The sequence below is a fragment of the Suricata suricatta genome, chromosome 10 (genome assembly GCF_006229205.1).
Source record: "Suricata suricatta isolate VVHF042 chromosome 10, meerkat_22Aug2017_6uvM2_HiC, whole genome shotgun sequence".
NCBI classification, from domain to species: domain Eukaryota; kingdom Metazoa; phylum Chordata; class Mammalia; order Carnivora; family Herpestidae; genus Suricata; species Suricata suricatta.
The window spans coordinates 32,447-50,922 of record NC_043709.1 but is presented as its reverse complement, the minus strand read 5'-3'; the positions used below and the strand labels follow the sequence as shown (position 1 = coordinate 50,922).

Here is an 18,476-nt window from a genome sequence, read left to right as displayed (position 1 = left end):
TGGTGCGCACAGGAGTCTGTGTACAAGCATGTTTATGGCAGCACTACTTACAAAAGATCACAGTATATAATTCCATTTATAGGAAATACTCAGGATACAGCTTAGAATTTGCTAGGGGCTGGAGGGACAGGGTTGGGGGAGAAAATGCTTGATGAGCAAGGGGTTTTACTTTCGAGTGGTGGAAATATTTTAGAATCAGAAGGGGTGATAGTTGCACCGCATTGTAATTGTGCTAAATGGGATGGCGTCGTTTACTTTAAAATGGTTCATTTTGTTATATAAGTTTCACCTCAATAAATTATTTTAAAAAAGATCCAGGGGTGGTGTTCCCTGTATTAGTCAGGATGGAATGAACTTTAAGCAGCAGGTGGATCTGAACATGTGAAGGTGGGTGGCCATGGGTGCTGCTGGCGCCCTGCCTGAGCACTCCTCCCCTGGCTGTTTTAAGCGTTGATGGATAAACCTGCCCTTTTCTCCAGAGAACTGCCCTCGCTGACTCACATCAGGGGCCACTGTGCCTTAGAGACTAGGGGCCATCACCTGCGCACACACGCGTGCACACACACACACACACACACACACACCCATCCCACATTGGCTGACTGCCACAGAAAGCTTGCTGGTGGGACCAGCTCTGAGGGGGCAGTTAGCCCTCCAGAGCTGGCCCAAGGCAGGGGAGACTGAAGCCGGCCTCTGCCCTCTCCTCCTCTCCTGCTCCCCTCTCACTTCCGAGCCCGACTCCAAATAGTTATGTAAAACCAATACTGATGGGGGATTTTATGGTATTTGAGCGATATCTCAAGAATGCCATTATGTTAAAAAGATACTTAGTAGTCATTTACAACACCAAAAGTTTTTTTGTTTTGTTTTTGTCATTTTTAAAAGCCCACCTCACCAGGGTAACACATTCCCCCAAATCCCAGGTCAAGTTAAATCTTTTCAGTTGAAATTATAAGAATTAGTAACTGAAAGGCAAATAAGGTTTGTTCTTGTTTCTTGTTCTTCCCAGATACATACTCGTTCTTTTTAAAATGCTAAATTCCATTGAAATGGTCAGCAAAGCGGACCAGGGCCGCCCTCACATGGGCGGTCAAGGCAAAACCTCTCTCTTAATCTGGCTGATGGTCACAAATTCTTTCTGTGGGGTTTTGCTCAGTGAAATCCAGACCCACAAGCATGCACATACACAAAATGTTCGTGTTAAGTCAAGCTTTACTATAAAAATGAAAACAATGGAAATGATGCACAGGACGATCATACACACTAGTGATCCTCAAGTCCAGGAGATAAGTGAGAAAGGCAGCAGGGTGGCCCTTCTCCCTTCCCCACAAAGCAGTGCCCAAATAGTCCTTAAAAAAGGAGGGGGGAGGGAAGCCTCATAAGCTGAAACAGGGCTAAGGGAAGCGCTTCTAATCCAAATGGGTGTGCCGTGGTATTGCTAAGTGTGGTTAGACTTGTTGCCTATTTCCCTTGGCTTTAATGGCCAACCTGTCCTGTGATCTGGGCCACAGTTTACCCAGTGTGCCGGTGGTACCCAGGTACCCTGAGAAACCTGTAGGATGAACAGCTGTCTGCTCAAAACCATTTCTTAAAAAAGTTGGTTGGGGGACCAAAGAAGAAAACGAATGGAGGCCCCCAAGCCCATAGAGGTGGGAATAGGGTGGTCAGGGATTAGAAATAATTCCCTTGGTGGAAACGCAATGAATAGGCCCTGAGGTCAGTTCTGGGAGAGAAAACACACCTCAATTTCCTTTTATTTGAGAGATACACAAAGCATGTTCCCTGAAGCTCTTCACTGCCCTCACACAACCTGGGGAGGCTTAGGGTACTAATCTCTAATTCTGCGCCAGGCTCTGCTGTGGACCTCTCACACCTGTCGAGGGTGTGTGCCGGTGCAGACCCCATCCCTGTCCCTGAGTACGGGAGTGGGGGGGGTCAACTGTGGAAGGGCAGGTATCATGGGCCATGGGGGGTGGGGGAGGGAAATGGAACGGGTGGGCTTGCAGGAGGTAGAGAGGGGATGGCCTGCAAGAGTTTTTCAGTTCAGAGCTGGAGGGTTGCTGAGGGGAGGCTATTCTGGAAGACCCCCCAACCCCCCAAGTCCACGAGGAGAGGCTTCCTTCTCTGACTCAGGAAGGGGAGAGGCTCTCAAGGCTGCCACACTGCACTTGGTCCGGCACATCGTCGTCCTTCTGCTCCAAATCAAAGTTCTGTGAACAAGGTTGCAGGTGAGGTCTGGCCCTGCACGTGCCCATCGCAGCTCTGAGGATTCTAGGGGTGCGTGCATGATGGGCAAGTGCTGCCTGCAAAGGCTGGGTTACGTTCGCGTCCGTCTGAGAAACCGGTTTCTTTATCCTGCCCCGCACTCTGGCCTGACCCACCTCGAGCTCCTGCAAAACCTCGTCCATGAAGTCCTGGGTGTTGTGTTTGTAAGACACAGCTAACCGAATTGCATCATTGAAGAGCTGGGGGTGAGGGAGAGGTGGCGGGAAGCAAGACATGGCAGTGGGTGTCAGTCCCCTGTCCCCGTCCATACAATACTCCACCCCTACAGTCAGCAAGGTCACCCCTCAATTCACCCTGTCCCCATCAATGGACTTTTCTCACCAAGCCCAGCCCACGACCTCCCTTACTGTTAGTACAACGGCCCCTTCCTAGCTTAATGCTCTGGATCGCCCGCCCACGGCCCTGCCACCACCTGTCCCCCCACCGTTCCTGTGGCCAGCCCTTCTCTTCGCAGCTTCCCTGGTCCCTTCACCACGTGGCCTCCCCTGACCTTCCCAGACGACCTCTGCAGTCCGCCATTACCTTCACGACATTGGTTCCATCAGCAGCTGAGACAAAGTACAGGGGAAGGGAGAATTTCCTGGCAAAATTGAAGCTCTTCTGGGTCATCTTTATGTCTGCTGTAGAGAGAAGGTAAAACATCGGCCTGTCCATCAAGGGACAGGACGAGGGTTTTGCAGGACAAGTCACTGGAGGCCCCCATTCTGGAAAGTGAGACAGGCAGGGGCAATCAGGGGACATGTCCTAGAAAGAGTTCATTTAACATGGATTTGTGTCTTGGGAAGAGGGAAGATTGGCTCAGTTGGTATTTTTACTGGCAAGAGATTGATGGCAAGCAAACAAGGGAAGGAGGACACATCACTGAAGGTTCACTACCCCAGGAATAGAGGAGGAAATGTGTGGTGGCGTGTCCCCCACGGAATGCTGACACCCAGATACAGGGATGGCCCCACCATCAATTTTATTGGCCACCACGATGCACGGAATCTCTGGCCTGAACTCCCGAAGCTCTGTGTACCAGGTGCTCAGGTTCTTGTAGGTGACTTTCCTCTGCACATCGAACACCTGCAAGAACAGAGCAAGGACGAGAGATCAGGTGTGTCAGTGTCTGCATACCACCCACATGTGACACACACACACAGGCAAGTGGCCCTGTGGAACAAAGGTGCACTTGTGCCTGCTCCTCTAAGGGAAGCCCCCAGAAACTCAGATCCCAAAGTGAATTTTAAAATGTTTATTCTAGGGGCACTTGGGTGACTCAGTTGGTTGAGTGTCCGATTCTTGATTTCAGCTCAGCTCGTGCTCCCAGGGTCATGGGATTAAGCCCTTTATTGGGCTCTGTGCTAAGTGTGGTGCCTGCTTATAATTCTGTCTGCCCCTCTCTCCTGCACTCTTTAAAAATAAAAATAAGGGGCGCCTGGGTGGCTCAGCCGGTTAAGCCTCCAACTTCGGCTCAGGTCATGATCTCACGGTTTGTGAGTTCAAGCCCCGTGTCGCGCTCTGTGCTGACTGCTCAGAGCCTGGAGCCTGCTTCTGATTCTGTGTCTCCCTCTCTCTCTGCCCCTCCCCCGCTCATGCTCTGTCTCTCTCTGTCTCAAAAATAAATAAAACATTAAAAAATTAAAAAATCTTTAAAAAATTTATTCCTTTTTTTGTTATCTTGTCACCTAATCCTGTTTACCTATTTTACCCAAGTTGTATCATTGTACTAATCAATATAGTCTGTTACAACTTGTAAATTTTTGCTTTAAAAAAATCTATTCTTATCTTTATTGCTTAAACGTTGTCTTAAAATTTCTTTGTAATAATTTTAAATGCTTGTAAAATTTCCCTTTAGTTACTACTGATGTAATTTTAATTTTAAATTTTTGTTTAACCTCTCGTTCATTTTGTATTTTAAACTTTCTAAAAGTGGTTTTTAGGGGCACCTGGGTGGCTCAGTCGGTTAAGCATCCGGCTTCGGCTCTGGTCATGATCTCACGGTTCGTGGGTTCGAGCCCCGAATCAAGCTCTGTGTGGACAGCTAGCTCAGAGCCTGGAGCCTGCTTCAGATTCTGTGTCTCCCTCTCTCTGACCCTCCCCTGCTCGTGCTGTCTCTGTCTCTCAAAAATAAATAAACAGAAAAAAAATTTTAAGTGGTTTTTATCCATTATTACTATTATTATTATTATTATTATCTTGAGGCAGGTGCATCTTTACTGCTTTGGAGTGGGAGGCGCCTCCTTCCCACCAGCGGTGCTGGCTCTGGGAACGGCAGTGGTGCTTATTCTTGCAGATCTTGGGCCTGATGCTGCGGAGGGTCACCCAGGCATTGTTGCTGTTGGTGGCAGGCCGCACTTAAGAGGTGGTGGGTGTTTGCCGGCCAGATCTCCGCCTCATGACCACCACGAATCGCCATTGACCCCTGCTGCAAGTCACAGGGCTGGTGCTGCGTGTCTGCCTGTCCCTCTAGATCAGGAAGCTGGAGCAATTCCAGACTGCCCATTGCAGGTGGGTGGACACGGTGGCAGTGCCTCTCACTGCAGCAGCCGGAGATAGAAAAGATGATCTTTCATTATTTTGTAGCTTGATATTTGATCACCAGTTTACAATTTGTAGTTTTTACCTGTCTTAAAATATTAGCAATGAGCATGGATACTGCAGACTGGCTTCAAGGACAGGGGAGGCCAGAAGTCTTGAGACACTTCAAGTTGCCGCTGCAGGGATGGGGTCCCTCAAACCTCTTGCAGGAACTCCTCAAAGGTCATCCTCCAGGATAGACTCAAAGGCCCAAACTGCCCCAGCACACAGCGGATGGATCTGGACAACCCTGTAACCTGCTGGAATGGCTGCTCTTACTTGTAAACCACCCAGTCCTTCTTGGGATCAAATAGACCTCAGCTGTATCTTTATTGGGCCAGGGACTTGCCCCACATGGCAGTGGGTGTGGGTCAGCAGCTGCCACACCTCAGAGGCAGCTGAAGGGCCCCTTGGGAGGCTCTTCCATGGTACCCCAAGGCCCCCTTTCAACAAATGACCACACTGTCTTGAATTTGAAGGACACTTGTAATGAATCTTCTGGAATCTGCTTCACATCAGGCTGCCTCTCATCATCACCATCAGTCACCTTTCATCCAGGTCTGGTTCCCTGAGCTATGCTTCCTTGTTTTGAGAGCGGAGGAGGAGCTGGCTGGGACAAGGAGCAGCCCCATTAAGGTTTCAAGGTGGTTCAAGGTGGAGGGTGGAGCCCTCCGGAACTAGCAGATCCGCATGCGGTCATCATCAGGTGAATGCTTTCTACCTGCCTGGCCCCGCGCAGCAGGCACTGCAGATACAGGCCTATAGGCATGTTGGCAGGACAGACACCCCCAGGTTTCAGAAGACGGCCCAAATGGAGCAAATGGAGAGGGGTCAGAGCAAGAGGAAGGCATCCCAGAGAGAAAATGGAGGTGAGCTCAAAGCTCCAAATGCCAGAGCAGAATCAAAACAATTGGTTGGGTCCTATCTTCTCAATTCTCCAGTTGGAGATACTGACTACATGAGCTTCCAGGTGAGACTGCTGGCCTGCACTGCCCCCATCTGCCTTTCGAGGGACCTTCTCGTTTTCTCCCCTTATAGGTACTAACTAGTATTACAATTTGGAAAATCTCAAGGGATTTTGTGTTAAGGAACAGTGGAACCCGTGAACGGAGCCAGGGCTCTGGGCAGGAGGCCCTAGGGACACAGGCTTGCACAGCTCTCCTGTGCTTCCCTAGCCCTCCCTCAGGTCTTACGGTACTTTTTATCCCGTGGCCATGGGTGGGCCCCTGAAGCCTGTGTTCCAAGCAGCACAGAGGAGAGTGGCTGGTTGGGAGCAGCACCAGCTGACAGTCAAGGGGGCCTTGAGAGTCTATCCGAGTAGGTGGCTCCATCAGGGAAGGGATGTATTTGCCTTAGATGCTGAGGCCCTGGGTGTGTTCCTCCCCCTGGATCGGGCTCCTCATCCAGCCCCGCTTGAAGAGAAGCTCACCTGGCCTGTTCTCACTCAGAACCTCTGGAAGCACATGTAGCTTGAAACCTCCCCAGGTTGCCCCGTCCCCCTCTCCCCCAGCACCCGGCCTCGGTGAGGAGGGCTCAGCACGACTGGGCCACCCCTCAAGCCTGTCCGGAGGGGCAGCTTGTCCACTGCCCAGCTGGTCCCATACCATGATGCAGGCGTGGGCCTTGTGGTAGTAGGAGGCGTGCATGCTCTGGAACCGCTCCTGGCCTGCCGTGTCCCAAAAGTCTGCAACATGAACACAGCTCTGACTGCCTCTTGGGGCTGGAGGGCAGAGAGACCTGGACACACCGAACATGTCTGTGCAGATCTCTGTGTGCAGAAACAGAACATGCGGGGAGGGCAGGGAGAACGGAGGCCACACAGCCCGCATGTGTGCGTCATCAGGACACAGCGCACCTGGGTGTGCCGTGGGAGGTGTGTGTGCCTGTGTGCATGGGGGTGGCTGAGAAGGAGACACATGGCCGGCCAGGCGGAAGGAGAGTGCCGACAGGAAGTCCCAGAAGGGAGAAGGCAGGCGTCCTGTTCCCCCACCCACAAGATGCAAGACCCTCTGAGGTCAGAACTAGGCCGACTTTCCACGTGTGTTGACCACAGATGGCAGACAGTCAGTCAGGGTGCGTGGCCTAACCGAGCAGAAGGCTGTGGCCCCACAGAACATCAAAACCTTTTGTGAGAGAGAATATTCAGACCACAGCTGTTATTACTTTATGTTGGTTAAATTAGAACACCAGGTCAGAGCTGGAACTGAAGCCTTGCGTGCCTCCTCCCACCCTCCCTGGGCTCCTCTCAGGGTCTTCCCTACCACCCCTAGTCTCTTCTGGGGGACTCTCTCCCGTGGACTTCTATCTCCTCCCCTTCCTTTGCCCTTGAGAGCCTATGGCTGGCTTTGCGCTGCTCACCCACAAGGACAGTCCTGCCGTCCACTGTGGCCTTGTGCTTGTACAGGGTCAGGGCGTACGTGGACAGCTGCTGTGGCTGACTGCATTCAGGTTAAGGACCAGAGACGAACAAAATGGAAGGCAAGGAAGGTGCTTGGGGGCAGGCACTGGTGTGATGGAACTGGCCTCCCCTTTTCTTTTTGGAATTCTTCAGATTTTAAATTGAATGAATGTTGCAGACAGAGGATCAGCTTCAAGTATCACTGGTACAAACTCCATGGAAAGGCAAAGGGCAGGAGAGGCGGGGAGGCGTCTAGTATCACGGGCAGCATGGGATGGAATTTTACAGGGAAGCCATCATAAACAGCATCATGTAGTCAGAAAATGCAATCGTGGGCGCCTCAGCCTCTTTACGGATGGGGCTCTTGCAGGCCGGAGAGGAAACCCAGGCTTAGGCAGCAACATGACCATTCCAGGGAAAACGCCTCCACAAGCTAGACAGCTGACAAGCTGTTTGCGAATTGCCTGTACATGAAACTCCAACAAAAAGCCTGGGGAATCCTACTTCCTGGAGCTGCAAGATGTGGGGTGGTTTAATCAGCAAAGGTGGGATGATGCAGGTGGGCAGCTGCAAAGAAGCACTTGGTAGAAGGTGAAGCAAGATATACTCAGGCTCCACCTTGGGGGTCAAGGTCCAGGGCAGGAAGCAGGACACTCTTTTCTGCCATGGTTCTTAGCAGATTGACCCAAGAAACTTTTAAAACCACCTCAGTCTCCAGGGAGTGCCTCACTCCAAACCTAGACCTCGTGGCAATCCATGGGAGGAAGCAGCCTCTCCTGTTTTACAAAGTTCATTCATACCAGATACTTTTAAAGTTTTCATCTAAGCTTTGAGGTCAGAGAGGTTAAGTGACTTGCTCAAGGCCAGAGCTACTAAGGAGGAGGAGGTGGGGTTTGAATCTAGGCATCTGACGATGTGCTGCTAGCGATTCTACTCTCTTCCTGATGTAAAGCAAATGCAAATAGGATGTTGGTGAGAATAGTCAGGAAGGAAGCCTGTGCTTTCACTCACCTAGCCCTCCTCCCTGAAGCAAAGGGGTGAACAGTGAGGTTGAGTAGGCATGAGCGGGGCAAGGGTCACAGGAACAAGGAGCACTTCAAACCTTGAAGGATACAATCCATCCATGAGAAACCTCTCCATAAGTCTGTAAGGACAGCGTGCAAGGTGATCAGGGTACGTCCTTCAACCCTCATCCTCCCTGCCCTGTGGCACCACCCCTGTCCAAGCTGACAAGCTGGGGCCATTCACTCCACAGCCACACAGTTTCCTTTTAGGACAATGCTCAGGAACTGCCCACCTACCCTCTTCTTGACTCCCCTTAGCTGGCACCACTTAGCTGTAACACCAATTCAGCACCCATAGCTGCTTTGCCGGAGTGCAGGGACCCCACCTTCCTTCTTTCAGGGCACCACAACAGCTGGTCACCCGTATTAGTTGAAGGCATAAAGACCGATCTTTGGAGCTCTGCCATATGTCTACACCGGAGAAGTCTGTGTGAACCATAAACTCAATAAATCTAAATGTGAGTTTGTTTAACCTACGCATCCTGTCCCTGCCCCTGAATTATCTAGTTAGTGGCATCACCCCATTCTCCAAGTCTGGAACCTGGAGTTAGCATTGCTAGCCCCTCATAACAAAACAGCCTACATGAATACAAGTACACACACACCAGTCCACATGAGGCTCCCAGACCCACTGGTCCTGCCTCTCCACACTGCTGACAAACACCATGACCCCTGCTTTATACCTACAAAACTAACACCAGGGAGGCTGTGCCCTCTGCTTGAGAGCCATTTCCCTATTATTCTGCAAGTCCTTCATGGCTTTGTCACCTGAGCAGCGGGACATTCCTGGTGATCTAATTTGTAACAGGCAAGTTCTATCTGACCTTGTACTCTGTATTATCCTGTAGGGTAATACCAACAGAAATACTCGGGATTTTACTTATTGACAATACTCAGTATTTGACCTCTCTTGACTAGAATGGGAGGCCCATAAAAGCAATTTTAGTTTATTGCTGCGTAGCCAGTGCCTAGGACCAAAAAACATTTAGACTATAACTACTATGAAAACACCTCAGAAAAAAACTGTAGCCTTAGTGGGGAGCTTAGACTTCCACCCTTGGAGAACATCAATGGGGTACCTCAGCAACATCACCAAGCTGTTCTAATAGGGAGCTGGGACTTTCTTCTCTACCATATGGCAATGAGACACCATCCTTCCCCCACCCCATGGTGCCAGTGGAGACTTCAGGTGTTGCCTCCCCCCTTCTTCTGCTGAAGCAATGCCGCGAGAGGTCAGCGAAAACAGAAGGTTCAATATGACCCAGTTTCATAACATGATCTTCAAAATATTCAAGGTTCTTCCAAATGTCACTCATCATATTAAAAATCAAGGAAGATCTCAAGGTGAATGAAAAAAGATAATCAATAAATGCCAACAGTGTGATGACAGAGATGTTCAAATTACTTGTCAAAGTTTTTAAAGTAACTGTCATAAACAAGCAACTATAGATATGCTTGAAATAAATGAAAATACAGAAACTTCAGTAATGGGCCAATTTCTAAGAGCACCAATAAGCAAAAGTAACCTATTAAGAAACAGATCATTTGAATAGCTCTATAACTATAAATCTCTAGGCCCAGATGGTTCCAGGGTACAATTCTGTCAAACACTGTACGAATTAATATTAATTTTGCACAATCTCTTCCAGAGAATAGAAGAAGAGGGAATTCATTTTATGGTCACTTTATCCTGATACCAAAATCAGTCAAAGACAGTACAGAAAAAGAAAAACAACCCCACACACCAGTATCTTTATGAATATAGCATTAACAAATTATTAACAGATAGACCTCAGGAACATATGAAAGAAGTTATACACCATGACCAAGTATGATGTATTTCAGGGGTGCAAGACTAGTTTGATTTCTGAAAAATCAGTCAATGCAATCTACCATACTAACTGGATAAAGAGGAAAATCACAGGATCATATTGTTTGATGGAGAAAATGCATCTGCGACACTCATTCTCAATTAAAAAAAAACAGAATCGAGGGGAATTAGTATGTTGAAAAGTACAAAATACTGATGAAAAAATTTAAATATCTGAATAAATGGAGATTCATACTATGTTTAGGGATGGGAAAACTCAACTAAAGAAGTCAATTCTCCAAAAATTGATATACAGGCTTAGCGCAATGCCTATTAAAATTCCAGCAAGATGTTTTATAGGTATAGACAAGATTCTGTAAAACTTGGGTAGATGGGCAAAGGAATTAGAAAAGCTAAAACAAATGTGAATAAGAATAAAATGGGAAGAATCATTCTACCCAATTTTAAGACTTACTATAGCTGCCGTCCTCAAGACTGTGTGGTGGCGGAGGGACACGCACAGACTAATGGGATACACGAACTAATCCGTAAACGGTCTCCCAGAAGTAAGGCCAACCACTTCCTAACAAAAGTGAAAAAGGGAATGGAGGAATGACAGTCCTATAACAAATGATGCTGGGCCAACTGGGTATTTTCAAGGGAAAAAATAAACCTTTACCCCAAACCTTCATGCCTTAAGCAAAAGTTAATTCAAAATTGATCAGAGACTTAAGCGTAAAATGTAAAAATATAAAGCTTTTACAAGAAAACATAGGAAAAAGATCTTTGGGACCCAGGGCTTGGTAGAGATCAATGTCCATGACTTCAGTAACACCAAGAGCATCATTCATAAAAGAAACAAATGGACTTCATGAAAAGTAGAACCGTCTGCTCTATGCAATAGCTAGGAACCAGACAGTGGAAAGACAAGCTCTAAATGGGAAGAAAATGTTTGCAAAGAGCACATTCAGCAGAGACCAGTACCTGGGAAAATAATAGCCAAAACTCTACAATGAGAAAACACTCAATTAGAAAATGAGCAGAAGGCATGAATAGACCAAAGAAGAGAAGATGTTTTACATCACCAGGCATCAGAGACACGGAGACCGAGACCATGATGAGCTGTCACTACATCCTGCCACGACGGCTAGGACAAATATCAGCAATGATACTAAGTGTTGGCAAGGATGCAGAAAAAAACTGCATCTTTCATACATTACTGGTGGGAAAACAGTCTTTTTTGAAAGTAATTTTTTAAAATTTATTCATTTAAATTCAAGTTAGTGAACATACAGTGTAGTACTGGTTTCAGAAGTAGAACCCAGGGATTCGCCTCTTACACATGACACTCGGGGCTCATCCCAACAAGTACCCTCCTGAACGCCCTTCACCCATCTAGCCCATCCTCCCCCGCACCCCCAGCAACCCTCAGTTTGTTCTCTGCATTTAGGAGTCTCTTATGGTTTGCCTCCTTCTGGGTTTTTATCTTATTGTTCCTTCTCTTCCCCTATGTTCACCTGTTGTGTTTCTTAAATTCTACATATGAGTGAAATCATATGGGATCTGTTTTTCTCTGACTTATTTTGCTTAGCATAATACCTTTAGTTCTATCCTCATTGTTGCAAATGTCAAAGCTTCATTCTTTTTGAATGAAATTCTTTTATTATTCTTTTAGTATTCCACTGTGTATAAACAAACCATAATGAAATGAAATAAACTTACATCCGTTTAGAGCATATGTTCAGAGCAGCTTCCTGTGTACTAGCCAAGACCCAGAATTAACTGAAATGTCACTTAACAGGTGACTAGAAAAGTCTGGAAAACCAAACCATGGCTGTCTACACTATGGAATACTACTCAGCAACAAAAAGGAACACACTATTGATAGTTCAACAACCTAGATGGGTCATAAGGGTATTATGCTGAGTGAAAAAGGTCACATGTTATATAATTCCATTTATACAATGTTCCCAAAATGACATGATTATAGAGACGGGAGAATAAATTGGTGGTTACAGGGGTTAGGGATGGTGGAAAGTCAGGTGGGGTGGGTGTGACTATAAATGGATAGAATGAGGTCTGGGCAAGATGGCGGAGGAATAGGAGTTCCGTCCTTCCCGCCTGCATCTCTCAAAGAAAGAAGGGGTGAAGCCAAAGGACTCTGAACTACAAGAGTCTAGGAGGAAAAGAGATGGAGTCCACAAAGAATACAGCCTCAAAGGTGCGTGATTGTGAACTGGGGAAGATAAAAACAGGCCAGAACACAGAGGCACAGAGGGGAGGGAGCTCCTCCGCAGAGAGACAAACAGAAGAGAAAGAGTGGTTGGGGAATCTTAGAGTGGTCCCTGGAGACGAGAAAAAACTCAGCCCGGGACAGAGAGAGATCCTATCATCCCATCTCTAACCACAGGGCTTTCATAGAGAGATCCTATCTCTAACTGCAGAACTTCCTTTGGGTTGGGTGCACCAGTCCCAGAAATTCCCTCCAGAATGGACGCTATGCAAGGGACGCATTCAGCACCAGGAGGGGCCAGTCCCCTACTCGATTCCCTGTTAGGAAGTTCCCTAGCCTGTGGGATTATATTTCGGGCGGTATCATTAATGCGCACGGAGTAAGATCTGGAAAGGAGGTTGGGTGCGGGACATAGAACACAGCCCACCTTGGCTGCACCCACAGCACAGCGATATCAGACCCAAAAGAGTGACTTGCAACTCCTGGTTTGAGAAGGGACTGGGAGGGTCGCCATTTTTCTCCCCACAACCACCAAGGCGGGGCCTAGGGAGCAGCCAAGGGACCCACTGAGGAGGCGAGACCTGCCTACATCAAACCAAGCGCTGGGTAGTTACTTTGTTACCAGAGGATAGATGCTGTGGAAACAGGCCCTCTCCCAAGATCAGCACTGATGCAAGGCCATGATGAACTCTAGATCAATTCTTGCTATTCAGATATATTCTCCCTTATCTCATTCTTCTCTCTCCCCTCCTCTGGACCGGGTATTCTGGTTATAGGTTTGCTTACACAGGCATATATAACCCATTCTCTTGATGCATGTTCTACACCTCCATTGTTACCTTCTTTTCTCTCTCTTTCTCTGAAATAATCGGACTATACAGTTTCTCTGGGTAACATTATCTTTATCACCACTAAACAAGCGCTACAAGAAATACTAAGAAGGACTCTATGAGGGAAATGTTGCAAGGAACACAAGGTAACAGAGACACCACTTCAGGCATGAATCCTACAGAGAACACAATGACTCTAAACCTGTATTTTTCAATAATAACACTGAATGTAAATGGACTAAATGCTCCAATCAAAAGATAGAGTAGCAGAATGGATAAAAAAAATCCCAACAAGATCCATCTATTTGCCGTCTGCAAGAGACTCATGTTAGACCTGAGGACACCTTTAGATTGAAAGTGAGGGGATGGAGAAATATCTATCATGCTACTGGAAGTCAAAAGAAAGCCAGAGTAGCCATACTTATATCGGATAAACTGGATTTTAAAGTTAAGGCAATAACAAGAGATGAAGAAGGGCATTATATAATAATTACAGGGTCTCTCCATCAGGGAGAGCTAACAATTATAAATGTCTACGCACTGAATTCAGGAGCACCCAAATACATAAAACAATCACAAACATAAACAATCTTATTGATAAGAATGTGCTAATTGTAGGGGACTTTATACTCCACTTACAGCAATGGATAGATCAACGAGACAGAAAATCACTAAAGAAACAATGGATCTAAATGACACATTGGACCAGATGGATTTGAGAAGTATATTTAGAATTCTACATCCTGAGGCCATTAAATTCTCTTTCTTCTCAAGGGCACATGGCACACTCTCCAAGATAGATCTCATACTGGGTGATAAAGCAGCCCTCAATAAATATAAAAGAACTGGGATGATACTATGCACATTTTCAGATAACAATGCTATGAAACTTGAAATCAATCACAGGGAAAAGTCTGGAAAACCTCCAAAAATATGGAGGTTAAAGAACATCCTACTAAAGAACAAATGGGCCAATCAGGCAATTAGAGAAGAAATTTAAAAAATATATAGAAATAAGTGAAAATGAAAATACAACAATCCAAACTCTTTGGGAGGCAGCAAAGGCAGTCCTAAGAGGAAAGCAATTGCACTCCAGGCTTATTTCAATAAACTAGAAAAAGCACAATTATAAAATCTAACAGCACACCTAAAGGAACTAGAAGGAGAGCAGCAAGAACACCCCAAACCTAGCAGAAGAAGAGAAATAAGAAAGATCAGGGCAGAAATAAACAATATAGAATAAAAAAAACTAGTTGAACAGATCAGTGAAACCAAGAGTTGTTTTTTTGAAAAAATAAACAAAACTGATAAACCTCTAGCCAGGCTTCTCAGAAAGAAAAGAGAGCACCCAAATAGACAAAAATCACGAATGAAAATGGATTTATTATAACCAATCCTTCAGAAATACAAGCAATTATCAGTGAATACTATGAAAAATTATATGCCAACAAACTGGACAACCTAGAAGAAGTGGACAAATTTCTAAACACACATGCACTACCAAAATTCAAACGGGAAGAGATAGAAAGCATGAACAGACCCATAACTAGTGAAGAAATTGAATCAGTTATCAAAAATCTTCCAAACAATAAGAGCCCTGGGCCAGATGGCTTCCCTGGGGAATTCTACCAGACATTTAAATCAGAGTTAATACCCATTCTTCTCAAGCTATTCCAAAAAATAGAAATGGAAGGAAAACTTCCGGACTCCTTCTATGAAGCCAGCATCACTTTGATTCCCAAACCAGACAAAGACCCAGCAAAAAAAGAGAACTACAGGCCAATATCCTTGATGAATACAGATGCAAAAATCCTCAACAAGATACCAGCAAATCAAATTCAACAGCATATAAAAGAATTATCCACCATGATCAAGTGGGATTCATTCCTGGGTTACAGGGATGGTTCAATATTCACAAACCAATCAATGTGATACATCACATTAACAAAAGAAAAGATAAAAATCATATGATCTTGTTGATAGATGCAGAAAAACATTTGACAAAAACCAGCAGCCTTTCTTAACAAAGACCCTCGAGAAAGTCGGGATAGAAGGAACTTACTTAAACATCATAAAAGCCATTTATGAAAAGCCCACAGCTAATACCATCCTCAATGGGGGAAAACTGAGAGCTTTCCTTCTGAGATCAGGAACACAACAGGGATGTTCACTCTCACCACTGTTGTTTAACATCGTGCTGGAAGTCCTAACATCACCAATCAGACAACAAAAGGAAATAAAAGGCATCAGAATTGGCAAAGATGAAGTCAAGCATTCACATTTCTCAGATGACATGATACTTTACATGGAAAACCCGATCAACTCCACCAGAAGCCTACTAGAACTGATCCATGAATTCAGCGAAGTCACAGGGTACAAAATCAATGTACAAAAATCAGTTGCCTTTTTACATACCAATAATGAAGCAACAGAAAGAGAAATCAAGAAACTGATTTGGTTTCCACAATTGCACAAAAAAACCCATAAAATACCTAGGAATAAACCTAACCAAAGATGTAAAAGGTCTGTATGATGAAAACTGTAGAAAACTTAGGAAGGAAATTGAAGAAGGCACAAAGAAATGGGAAAACATTCCATGCTCATGGATCTGAAGAAAAAATATTGTTAAAATATCGATAGTTCCCAAAGCAACCTATACATTCAATGCATTCCCAATCAAAGTTGCACCAACATTCTTCTCAAAGCTAGAACAAACAATCCTAAAATTTGTATGGAACCACAAAAGACCCCGAATAGCCAAAGTAATATTGAAGAAGAAAACCAAAATAGGAGGCATCAAAATCGCAGAGTTTAACCTCTACTACAAAGTTGTAATCATCAAAACAGTATGGTATTGGCACAAAAATAGACACATAGACCAATGGAATAGAATAAAGAGCCCAGAACTGGACCCACAAATATATGGCCAATTAATCTTTGACAAAGCAGGAAAGAGTATCCAACAGAAAAAAGACAGCCTCCTTAACAGATGGTGCTGGAAGAACTGGACAGCAACATGCAGAAGAATGAAACTAGACCACTTTCTTATACCATACACAGACATACACTCAAATGGATGAAAGACCTGAATGTAAGATGGGAAACCATCAAAACCCTAGAGGAGAAAGCAGGAAACAACCTCCTCGACCTCAACCGCAGCAATTTCTTACTTGACACATCCCCAAAGGCAAGGGAATCAAGAGCAAAAATGAACTATTGGGGCCTCATCAAGATACAAAGCTTCTGCACAGCAAAGGAAACAATCAACAAAACTAATAGGCAACTGACAGAATGGGAAAAGATAGTTGCAAATGACATATTGGATAAAAGGCTAGTATTAAAAATCTATAAGGGACTCACCAAACTAACCCCTGAAAAACAAATAATCCAGTGAAGAAATGGGCAGAAGATATTAACAGACACTTCTCCAAAGAGGACATCCAGAGGGCCAACAGACACATGAAACGATGCTCAGCATCACTCATCATCAGGGAAATACAAACCAAAATCACACTAAGATACCACCTCACACCGGGCAGAGTGGCTAAAATGAACAAATCCGGAGACTACAGATGCCGGCGAGGATGTGGAGAGACGAGCACCCTCCTACACTGTTGGTGGGAATGTAAACTGGTGCAACTGCTTTGCAAAACAGTGTGGAGGTTCCTCAAAAAATTAACAGTAGAACTCCCCTATGACCCAGGAATAGCACTGCTGGGGATTTACCCAAGGGATACAGAAGTGCTGATGCATAGGGGCACATGTACCCCAATGTTCACAGCAGCACTGTCAACAATAGCCAAATCATGGAAAGAGCCTAAATGTCCATCGACTGACCAATGGATCAAGAATATGTGGTTCATATACACAATGGAGTACTACATGGCAATAAGAGAGAAAGAATGAAATCTGGCCATTTGTAGCAATGTGGATGGACCTCGATGGTGTTATGCTAAGTGAAATAAGTTAGGCAGAGAAGGATAGATGCCATATGTTTTCACTCATATGTGGATCAGGAGAAACTTAACAGAAGACTTTGGGGGAGGGGAAGGGGAAAATAGTTATAGAGAGGGAGGCAAACCACAGAGACTCTAAAATACTGAGAACAAACTGAGGGTTGATGGGGGTGGGGGAGAGGGGAAAAGGGGTGATGGGCAGGAAGGAGGGCACTTGTGGGGATGAGCACTGTGTGTTATATGGAAACCAACTTGACAATAAACTATAAAAGAAAAAAAAATGAGTAGAACGACCAAAGTTTTGTATCTTAATTCCATTGATGGTTACATAAATCTGTACATGTGAAAAAATGCACAGAATTATACATGCATTGAAACAATACCAATTTCCTGACTTTGATAATGTTCTATAGTAACTTAAGATACCATCACTGGGGAAGCCGGATGAAGGGTACACAGGCCACCTCTGTACTCTCTGTGCAACATCCTGTGAATCTGTATTATTTCAAAATAGAAAGAAAAAAAAGCAAAACAAAGAAGGACACAAACCATAAGAGACTCTTAAATACAGAGAACTGAGGGTTGCTGGAGGGGAGGTGGGTGGGGGAATGGGCTAGATGGGTAATGGACATTAGAGAGGACACTTGGGATGAGCCCTGGACGTTTTATGTAAGTCATGAATCACTAAATTCTACTCCTAAAACTATTATTACACTGTATGTTAAGTAACTTGGATTTAAATTAAAGGAAAAAATAAATAAAGAAAATAAAAACCACCCAGACTGGGAGAAGACGTTTGCAATGCCAATAATGGACAAGTGAAAGTACACAGAAAATATGAACAGCTCTCATATGCAAGTAAGAGAGGACACAGACCGCCTGCGCACTAAGAATACAAACAGGCGAACGGCAAATGAATATATAAAAAATGCTCAAGATTTTAATAATTTTAACGCAAATTAAAATAAAACGAAGTCGTATTTACAACCCTTCAGATTGGCAAAATTCAGAGTCACATGACACTGAATGTTGGGAATTTTGTACTGTGCTGGCAGCAGTGTCAATTTAATATAACTATGTTGAAGAGCAATTTGGATATCTGAAAGCCTGAGGTAATCTTAAAACTAGGCAATTTCACCCCAGGCCTAAGTGTGTGCTAAGATGGTAGGCACAAAAATATTCACGGCAGTATTGTGTTTAATATCATAGAAATGAGAACATGATAAATGTTCCTCAACAGAAGAAGAGACAATTTTAGTACAAACTAGTTAAAAACAACTTTACTAAGTTGCTTACCACTTAGCAGATACTATGCTAGGTGCCACGACATAACACTGAAC

At 45.1% G+C, this 18,476-nt stretch overlaps 1 protein-coding gene across 9 annotated transcripts in view; it reads right to left on the bottom strand.

Moving 5' to 3' along the window:
* Window positions 1–1,194: 1,194 nt before the first annotated feature.
* The window catches only part of RABL2B (RAB, member of RAS oncogene family like 2B), a 30,588-nt gene continuing 13,306 nt past the window's right edge, over window positions 1,195–18,476 (bottom strand). For 6 of the 9 annotated variants that reach the window (XM_029954540.1, XM_029954535.1, XM_029954536.1 and 3 more), the window contains exons 4-10: window positions 8,358–8,387; window positions 7,204–7,283; window positions 6,450–6,529; window positions 3,240–3,351; window positions 2,809–2,906; window positions 2,382–2,465; window positions 1,195–2,210 (exon numbers count right to left, since the gene is read on the bottom strand). In XM_029954540.1, the coding sequence (XP_029810400.1) occupies window positions 2,130–2,210; window positions 2,382–2,465; window positions 2,809–2,906; window positions 3,240–3,351; window positions 6,450–6,529; window positions 7,204–7,283; window positions 8,358–8,387 (565 nt within the window). In that variant the 3' untranslated portion in view covers window positions 1,195–2,129. Of the gene's footprint in view, window positions 2,211–2,381; window positions 2,466–2,808; window positions 2,907–3,239; window positions 3,352–6,449; window positions 6,530–7,203; window positions 7,284–8,345; window positions 8,388–18,476 lie in introns of those variants that run through there. The other 3 variants (XM_029954541.1, XM_029954542.1, XM_029954543.1) reach the window with 3 other exon arrangements.